This window comes from Formica exsecta, unplaced genomic scaffold (assembly GCF_003651465.1).
Source record: "Formica exsecta isolate Colony F162 unplaced genomic scaffold, ASM365146v1 scaffold419, whole genome shotgun sequence".
Classification (NCBI taxonomy): domain Eukaryota; kingdom Metazoa; phylum Arthropoda; class Insecta; order Hymenoptera; family Formicidae; genus Formica; species Formica exsecta.
The window spans coordinates 193,152-203,570 of NW_021851429.1; the positions used below are offsets into that span (position 1 = coordinate 193,152).

Genomic DNA, 10,419 nt, shown 5'->3' on the forward strand with positions numbered 1-10,419 from the left:
ATAGTTTATACTATCTTTTATATGTGAATATTTTTCTATAATTATAAATAATTATGAAAATATGTGTATACATAAATAACACATACAATTATTTGTTTATTAAAATAAAGTTAAATATCATATAAGCGTTTTAGTAAAGAAACAATCAAAAGATACTTCTAGCGTTATTTCTCAAATTACACATATTTAATTTTCTTTAGAATATATTAGATTTTAAAATGTGCTTAAAAATATTATCTATCAAAAAAATGTTTCTTTCTAAAATATTTATTAAGAAAATTCAAAAGCTCTTGAGATTCAATCTCTTTTCTGATTGTTTTTTTTTATAATTTTTCTTTTGCTTTTATTTTCATTAGATTCTTCTGATATGTTCGTAAGGATTGATATATAAAGCAAACTCACACATGTTAAAAAGGATTATAACTTTTATTATACAAAAAGTCAATCGTTTGTACAAAAAAAAGTATTCTTATGTATTACATTGTTTGCAGTGAATCCAACATTAAACGCTCTTTGAGATACGAGCGATTAATTGGAATATTTAATATATAGCTTCTACAATAAGGAACACACGAACACGCGCTGCAATTATCCCAATTCACTTAAAAGTAACAATAGCTTCAAATATTCATCTCATAATCACATAATCAGTTCAAATAGAGGACTATAACAACATTTTTAACATACATAATATTTTCGCAACTCACACACATAAACTAATCATCAATATATATATATATATATATTATGCGTATCGTTCTCATAAAAAAAAGAAAAAAATATTGACGCGACATTTTCTTGTAATCATTGCATTCTCACGAAGATCGGCAAAAGTAGGAAACAAGTACAAGCGAGCCTGAGAAAAAATATGGACGAGCAATAATAGAATTATCTTTAGATTTGACTCGAAACAATAGCAGAAAACGTGAGAAAAATATTTTATCGAAAGTATGATAATTATTTTATCCTTTCGAGTCAAATCAAAAGTGATTCATAAAAATTGTTATTAATTACCGGTCTGCCAAGGAAGATTTAAAACGTATTTTGACTCCTAAAAATATAATCTTTTTCAAGCATCATATAAATATTTATCATACATGTTTTCATATCTCTTGGCTATTATTATTCTCTTTAATATTTATATATTTTCACAAATTGCAACTGTATAATTCAAATGCTTTTCCTAAAACTATATATTCTTAAAATTTATCAATACTCAAAAAACGAAAGATATAATAATCACTTGATAGACCGGTCGTCAATATCATTTATGAGGACACGAACGTTCGGTATTCGGCAGAAATAGTAACACGATCTCGAATGTGATTCTTTCAAAACATTGACTGCAAAGCCAAATATATAATTCAATATAAGTAAACGTCGGAAAAGAACTTAATCAAACGCTTATCATCCCACCACCGTTTTTCATTTGTACTCTTACAATTCCGCGACCGAAATGCGGAAAATTAACGCGTGGACGAATCTACGACGTCGTTGTCGTCGTCGTCGTGTTCGTGAAAAATCGCGGGTACCTAAAAAATTAAACTAAATCGCATTATGGTTACGATGACGTTTGAGCTGCCAATATTTCCTCCTGCTGTATCCTTCTTCGATAGTTATCCAGCGTAACTTGTATAGTTTTCTCGGAATAACGGCAGTTTTCGGCTCCACAGGTACACGTGAAAGACTTGCACTTTATTATCCAGAATTTCTCGCCGTAATCGAAGCTACGAGCAAACATATCCGTACTCATTTCTCGTATGAAGTTAGCAAAAAACGTTAAAAATAGGATGTAATTGATAAATAAATGTTTTTAAAATTGAGTGATTGAAAGTACCGTCACCTTAATCCATATCATATATTGATATTAAATATGTATAATAATCGCATACGTGTCCGCGCGCGCGCGAGGGCGTTAGGAATTGCATTAAATGTTTAATATAAAAGAAAATTATATATTAAATTATTTAAAAATGTTTAAAATGTAGAGAAAAAGAAAAGTTGTTTTTCATAATTGTTTTATCTTTCTGAAAAGAAACAATAATGTAAAAGAATTAAATAAGAAATGTAATCTGCACAAATTAAAAGATTATATAAGAATTATTGGAACAATATATTATCAAATATCTTTATTTAATAAACAATTTACGCATTTCTACATTTATTAAAGAGAATTATATTCTTGTGCTGTCGAAATATATATTTAGTCACAATACAAAAAAATTAAGAAATGAAATAGAATAGAGTAACAAAGATAAAAGAAACTATAACTACGTGCCATGGATCGAACGAAAAACAAACGTTAAACTTAATAAAAATTAAATTATTGAAATTATATATGAAAATTAAATAAATTACGTTAAATTAATGAAAATTTATGTGTGTAATAATGTGTTTCTGTTAGTTTAGATATGTTTAGAAATGTGTCTCAGTAATTTCCTGTGTCTCAGTGACCTGAACCGTTTTTTAACATACCCGAGCTCTTCGTCCGCTTCAATGTCGCGGTTGGCAAAGAATGCTATCCTCGGGAAGTGCAAGTCCTGATGTTCGACGAATACTCGTACTGGTAATAAATTTGGCGCGCACGAGTGATTGATGAACCGAGCAATATTTCCATAACGTCTCGCATCTATACAATACGTTTCTCCGTCCTGTGCACGTAAAATAAAATTCTTGGATTCACAATCCAGAATAATATAACTTATAAATTAATGCTGTATAAAAGTAAAAACTATAGCGTGAAGAAAAGAATCGTAGATATAAATAACTAAATTTATTTGTCAAAAAGATTGTTATCGGAAAAACATGTTCAAAATCTTGAAAGAATAATCAAGAAAGCTTTCTTGCATCCATAGTTATACGTATCTACACAAAGATATTAAAATTTATAAAATAATTACAGAAAAAGATATAATTTATACGTATTTGCAAATAAACTACTTTCCTCATTTCCAAGCCAAAATCGTGAAAAAAAGAATGTATATAACTTACTCTATTATCCAAATCAAACAAGTAGGAGTCATCTTCGCGATGATCAGCTTCGGAATCGGAGATTATTTCGCCGACATATTCGCAGACGTAAGTGCCCTTAGGAATGTGTCGGAGAGTTCGGAGTCCCCAACCCTTGCCCTTTGTACGGAACAATTGGAATCTCTGTGTCAATCCATGCTGGATTACACGATTGTTACATGTAATGCGGTTACAGTCACAAGCTGGGTTACACTCAAACAACATTGGTGGATCTATGACAAGAATATTATTTGTTAATATTCTAATTTAAAAAAATCCATTTTTATAGAGTAAATTACTACCCCCTCCCCCTCTCCCCAGATTGAATTATTATATATCTATATCTTAATTATTTTAAAACATTCTTTTTGTTCTTAAAAATGACAATATAAATAATAACAGCAATAGGCTCAGAATACTAACAATTAAATTGGAAAACTGGCACATAAGAACCAAGGCGCGGGTATTGGTGCGTGAACTTATTATTGTCAAATTTTATTAACAAATTTATTTTTTAATAAAATTAATTTATTATCTGCTAATTTTCCCATTTAACAATATAAATAGATACCTGCATAATTGAATTCAGGTATGAGCTTCCCCTCCTCATTGTACCAACATCGCAGACTTATATTTCCACACAAGCACTTTTCAGAGCTGCAATTGTCCTCACAACGACAAGACTGTAATGATGTTATTGTACGATCTACGTTAATGTTACTAGTAAAGCAATTTTCCGTCACATAAAGAAAATCAGTTGGCTTATCTTCGGAATCATATCCGTTAACGCATTGTATAGGATTTGTTTCCTTTCCCCGTGAAATGTCACTGTAAACATGGAAATGATAAAATAATTAATATAGAACAAAAAATCAGGCAGATAAAGCTACTATTCAATGTACACATATATAATGTAATAAGATTATAAATTTCAAAACTAAATTAATAGAAGCAATATTTCCAACCAGAAAGCATAATATAACAAAAAAATCGTAATTAATAAGCGTAATTATATTAATAACCATTAAAGCAATTCAATTGTCATAAAAGTATAATTTATATATACTTATTTATTACTCATTTATTTATTCCTACAAATAATATAATATTTAATAAAATTGTATACTTACTTTGTCAATATTTTAACCGTTTTCTCCCACATATGTTCAGAAAGTTCATTGACTTTTGCATTCAATCTCAAAGCAGCCATAGTATCACCATCCGTGGTGCAACAGTTCACAGCAGTCTCACCAGCAGCATTCACCTCACCTATTTTAGCACCACGCGCTAATAGTAGAACACTGACTGCATATTGATCCTGTCTAGCTGCTATGTGTCTAAGAGAAAAGAAAATCATTTTATAACTAAAAAGAATTATCTCACAAAATTCATTCAATTTATTTATAAATTGATTATTCTAACAAATGTTCTAACAAATGTTTTTTATGCGTTTTTTATTATACTCGTTTCATGCAGTAAGAAGCACAATTTCCAAAAAGAAATGCAGAACGTACAAGGGAGTATCACCATGAACATTGACAGCATTTATGTCACATCCCTCATTAAGAAGCATTTCTGTGATCTCAGGACTGCCACTATACGCGCTCCAGTGCAACGCTATATTCTGCTCGGCATCTCGAATAAGTGGATCGCACTTTTTATCCAATAAATACCGCGCGACATCCGCATGGCAAAATTCACATGCCCAGATTAAACTTGTCCAACCGCCATCGTCTACAGAGTCTGCAAATAAAAATGCCAAATATAAAGCATTTATTTTATTTATATAAATTTTGCTTAAGACATGAACTCTAATCTCTTTAAAGGAAATCCGCAATATTCATATATTTTCATGTATTATTATTTAAAAATGGTTTACTAATATGTATATATATTTTAGAATTTGATTTACAGAAATACTTTTAAAAGAAAAGAAATATTTTTTTGGAAAAAAAAGAGTTTCTATCTAGATATGAACTCGACATTACCTACTAACGTTCTCGGCACTTTACATTCGGTCAGAATGATCTTGCATACTTCTAGATGGCCGCATTTGGCCGCCATGTGCAAAGCGGTCATGCCGTCCTCGCCCTTCAATGTCACGTCGGCGCCTGTCCTAACTAGATATTTTACGACGGCGGCATTACCCCTACTTGCGGCTAACATCAATGGCGTCAATTGATTCCTATCCATTACATCTACTTGAGCACCCGCTTGAACCAGAACGTGCACACATGACAGATGGCCTTTATCCGCCGCTATGTGCAGACCAGTCCGATAGACATAATCCCGGAATGTGTGATTTGCATTGTAACCACATGCTAGGAATCGTAAATTCGTACATTACATTAATATAATGATTAATCTATCAAAGTATATAGATATTTTCAACATTTATTAAAAATATAATTTGCATAGAATCTAAATTGAAAAACTATATATTGAATCTTAGTTTAGCTTATTTTAACTTTTAAATATAAAAGATATATTTAAAGAAAGATTTTGAATAAACAAAAAAGAATAGAAAGAATAGATTCTACAATTTCCAAGCTTAGAAATTTTATTTCACAAATTTCATTGCCCCGATATTCTAAAAAAAAATGTACTATTTTCCATCAACATTTCACTCACCTAATACATTCACCAATTTTTCCAGATCTCCGTGCTTCACGGACGTGTAAAGACTCATAATGGTGTAACGCTCCGGTCTCTCAGTATTAATCGACGGTTCGGGTATTTTGATGATATCAGGCTTAATTAACGGGCTGGGCGGACGTTCGGCCAACTTTGTATTGTCGCCTTTGCCAGGCAAGCTCATTTTCGCTGAGGGCAATTTGGAAAACTTCTTACGTGTGGGTATATATACCGGCCGTCGCATACCATTCATCGTCACCAGCACATCGTAAGCGGCAGTTTCGCTACCGCAGTGCGGACACACTCCCTTTTTATTCGGATAGATCTCGCAATCGCGGTGATACTGGTGGCCGTTGGTGCACTGCACAAATCTGCCTTGCGAACAGAACAGGCCGCAGGAAGGGCAGCAGTTATGGCGCAGCAGCCGTTCCTTGTGCATGCGACAGAGAATAATAAAAGGTACACGAGTGCTTGGTCTCCGCATCGCCACGTCATTGCTGTCCACTTCGTTGCAGCATCCCACTATCCGACTATCGATCGAGTCTATCGCGGTGCAGTACAGCGGCGCCCCGGAACCGGTTATCGTCACGTATAACTGAGATCGTACTTGGCACAGGCATATCATGGATTGCGCATATGTCTAAAATGGAAAAAATTATAAGAATCCTAGTATTATTGTATTGACGAAAGAAAAAATGGATAAGATGAGATGATGCTGACCTCACTCATAATTGCGGTAGATTCCGGCTTCGATGCTTGTCCTTCCGCGGGACTCGGGCTCGGCAGCCAACTCCGGCGAGTTCGTTTGGCCGGGATCTCTATATTAAAGTTTATATAAAATTCTTATTAAATAAAAATATAGCTATTTAATTATAAAAACACAGTACACTGGTGATGTTTCTAAATTTATATATATAGTAAAAAAGAATAACACACATACATACACACATCTATGTTAAATTCTTTTTGGATAAGAGCTATTTTTACATGCAACACACACACACACACACACACACTTGCCATATTTAAAGAAATTTAGTTATTACCAAAAACTCATAAATATTATCAATGTGCTATTTTTAGTCTGGAAAAGTAGAAACAAAGAATGTAAAATATTTTCGCTATAAAATTTTATAGCAAAAATATTTTAATTCAAATTTATTTCATTTCATTCAATTTACTTTCATTTACCATGCACGTACAATTTTATTTTTAGACTATATTTTACCTTCGGGGTAATCGTTATTCTTCCCCGCTTCTGCAACGGATGGAGAACCATCTACAAAAAAAAGTAATTTAATAATTTTAATTAAAAAATCGCTACATACAACAGGAAAATATCGTTACATATATAGACATTACATCACCTTCATACGAATCCGCTTTCGCTATTTTTCGCGCGGCTTGAGTGCTTCCGCGGGGACGTCCTCTCTCCCTCTTGGGTCGACTAGCAGTTGCTGGTTTCAAAAAAGGCTTCTGAATATCCGCCAAAGGTACATCGTCGCTGCCGGGACTGCCGATAGAATTGCCGAGTTTGATTTGTGATTCCGAGCTCCTCGTCATCGGCGATAATTTCGGCATTCTGCGTGTCCTCTACGACGCTATCGTTCATATTCTCCGATAGTATAGTATTGCATGAGGACTCTAGCATCGAGTTCTCAGACGTGCTAATATTACCGTCAGACAATAACGACGTCTCCGCTTCTTGACGAACATCAGAGGGCTTTACTTGCGTCTGTTTTATCTGATCCTTGCCTGAAACCAGCTTCTTGGGCCGACCTGGTTTGCTGTACTTCCTTTTTTTAAACTGCAAGTGTTCCTCTGTGTAATTGGACTTCTCTTTACGCGCCATAGCGCTTTCCAGTACAGTGCTTTTCAGAGATTCCTTACAAAGTCTCCTAGCCGAACGCTTAGGACCTGGTGGTTCCTCATCTTGAGGGACCGAATCACTGAAAATCAAGAAAACTGTTTTATAAATATTGCATGCGTAAATATTTAACAAATGGCAAGTAAGAAAAAAGCAAAAACCTCAATGCTCGTAATCTAGGTCGTCCAATTCTTCTCTTTCTGGTAACTGGTGCAGTAGTTTGTTGTTGCTCAGTATCTTCTACAACCTTTGCCTCGACATTATTGATCCCAACATTATTCTCCACAGTTTCAGGCTTTTTTTGAATAGAAGATTGCGAGTCATCGTTGTGTTTCTCTTCTGTATCTTTTGCTTTATCTTGCTCTACAGTTTTTGGTTCTGCAATCTTCATAGATTCTTCCTTCTTTGTCTCCTCTGTCAGGGACTCTCCTGCTTGGGATTCCTCTGTTTGGGATTCCTCCACCACATCAGAATTCTCATCGGAGTTCTCTATTTTTACAGAGACACCGCCAATCTGATCGCAATTGGCCAATTCGTCTGGGACCAGAGTAAGATTGGACGAGCAGCTGGATATCTTGGTCTTCTTGCCATGATCCGTATTCTCATCAATAGTCCTGAATGTCAAGACAATCCTAGGTATACCATTGTCCTTCTTAACAGTCTCCTGTTTGTTTGTCGTCGTCAAACTTTCATCTTCATCTTTGTGATTCTCCTCTGGTGTGATCTGAGAGACCGTTACATCTTCAGAGCTTGCGACAGCCTCTTTGTCAGGAGTGCCATCGCATTCCTTCTCTCCCTTGGGCACTTCGTCAACAATTTTCGACGGCGACGGTGACAGTGGCGTTATCACCTCTTCTGTTCCCATTTTATCATTATCGTTATACTTCACTGGACTCACGCCCTTGTTGAACTCGTTTGTCATGCCCTCGAGGATCTCGTAGATACTGACTTTGTCGTCAACAACCCCGTTGTCGGTAGCGGCCGTACCATCCTCGCTGCCAGTCTGCGTTATCGGCAGCGCTCGACAACCCTCAGCCGTCGTGACGACGAGCCCGTTATCGCCCTCGGACGCAACGTCGGCCATACCTGCGCGCAATTAATTGTTGCTACGAATGACAAGTTTGCCTTAATGAGCAACACCGCGCACATCCAGAGACATACCTCATCTTGTTCCAATGCTTAGTTACCGGTAGGTAGGTATTCCTCTACATATTGGAATATCCTTGGGTGGAATATTTTTTCTCTCTTCTTGTCTTTCACAGACGTCTTTCGTCGATCTTGCAACGCCCTGCTTTCCGGTGCAATTTCACCCCGACGACGCGTTCATCGGCAACGCGGACTCGTCGATCCTCCGCCACCGATGGCGGGACGCTGTTCCTTCTCTCTCTCACTCCCACTCTGGCACCGCAGAACGAATGACCTGTCGCACGCGCGCGTCTCGTTGTTCTAGTCGTTGGTTCTTTCTGAATGTTCCTCACTATTTCGCACGGCTAATTAAGGATTCCCGAGCCGAGCCGTACGACTAACCGAATCGACATCGATGATCCCGGCGCGGCCCGAGCGAGGCAACCGCACTCGCTCAAGTTCCCCGCGGTGGAGCGAGAGAGAGAGAGAAAGATGGCCGCGCTGGCGTGCCCCGTGAGTGAGCGAGCGAGCGATGGCTGGAGGCCATATTGATTGCTCAGGGACGGCGATCCGAAGAGCGACGGAATCGTTTTCTTTCCGCGATCCTACGGCATGTTATCGCGCCGCGCGGCATCGAGTTTCAATGTCAAGTTGAATTAACTTTCAACGACGCGTTCAATTCAATCTTGAATCATATGGTTTCTCGAGTAACGATCTCGCTTCGATAATAAGGGACAAGAAGAGGGAGCACACGGCCATTATGAGGCCATCGCCTATGTAGATAATAAAATTCTCTCGTTGGGTCTATTTTACATAATATACATACACACGTTTTAAACGTATACGTCCAGATCTAACTTGGGCGAAGTAAATCTTCTCTCTCCGTCTGTATCATACGTATAGTAAAAGAATGGATGAAGAGCTATTAACTCTTAATTGTTCAATTCAAACTCTCAATGTGTTACAACCGATCCTATCGTGAGTTGTTTTCATCGCGGTCGTTATCAATAATTCTCGCAGTATAATTTTATTGCAGAGATTGAATAGATTAAGGTGAAAGTTGAAGACGCGGAATGTCGCTTCTGTATGCAATATCCGAACTTTAATATCCTATCAAGATTAAGCAATTTTTATTTGTATAATATATTTTAGCATATTACATAATTTATTCATACAAACACGTATTAATTTCTTTCGATTCGACTATTTTCGCTTCTTTATTTTCCGTCATATATTTCAATACTATATCCACCTGTTCTAAAGCAATAACAGTCCATCTATATCTAGAATCTAGAGGGACACGCACATGTATAAATCGCACATTATGTGGTATAACGAGAGAACGTGTGGCGTTTAACTACTGTTACAAGATTCGGCCGTAAAACGGCCGTTACCAAAGTTCGATTGACTAGCAGAAGAATGTAAATTAACGCAATCATGGCATATAGCGGAGCGTAGAGTTGAAAAAATCTATTGCCGCTCAATGCGCATGAGCCGGCAGCAAAAAAGTTTCTTAGAGATTACGTGGCATGATACGATAAAAATATACGCTGCGGCCGAACGCATTCGGCGTTAATATATAAGAATTCCGGGCACTGTAGAAGATAAAAAAGGAAACGATATCTCGAGCGAGGTTTCACTCTTTTCTAAACACTGGAAAGGGAATATGCATGTATTTTTTTCGGGGGAAAAATGTGCTGATGAAGAACTTGCCCAGATAGCACACAATATTTATGATAAATATTCATAAATATTTTTTATTATTTATTATTTGAAATATATAA

General features: G+C 36.2%; 1 protein-coding gene across 1 annotated transcript; it reads right to left on the bottom strand.

Annotated features, from left to right (window-relative positions):
- Positions 1–407: 407 nt before the first annotated feature.
- On the bottom strand, positions 408–10,346 carry LOC115240133 (histone-lysine N-methyltransferase EHMT2). The gene is given in 13 exon segments (XM_029815105.1): positions 408–1,727; positions 2,476–2,651; positions 2,992–3,242; positions 3,581–3,837; positions 4,140–4,346; positions 4,524–4,752; positions 4,998–5,330; positions 5,641–6,283; positions 6,364–6,461; positions 6,872–6,922; positions 7,011–7,225; positions 7,227–7,592; positions 7,672–10,346. Coding segments are annotated over 13 exon segments (3,915 nt in total). The 5' UTR covers positions 8,595–10,346; the 3' UTR covers positions 408–1,561.
- Between the last annotated feature and the right edge of the window lie 73 nt (positions 10,347–10,419).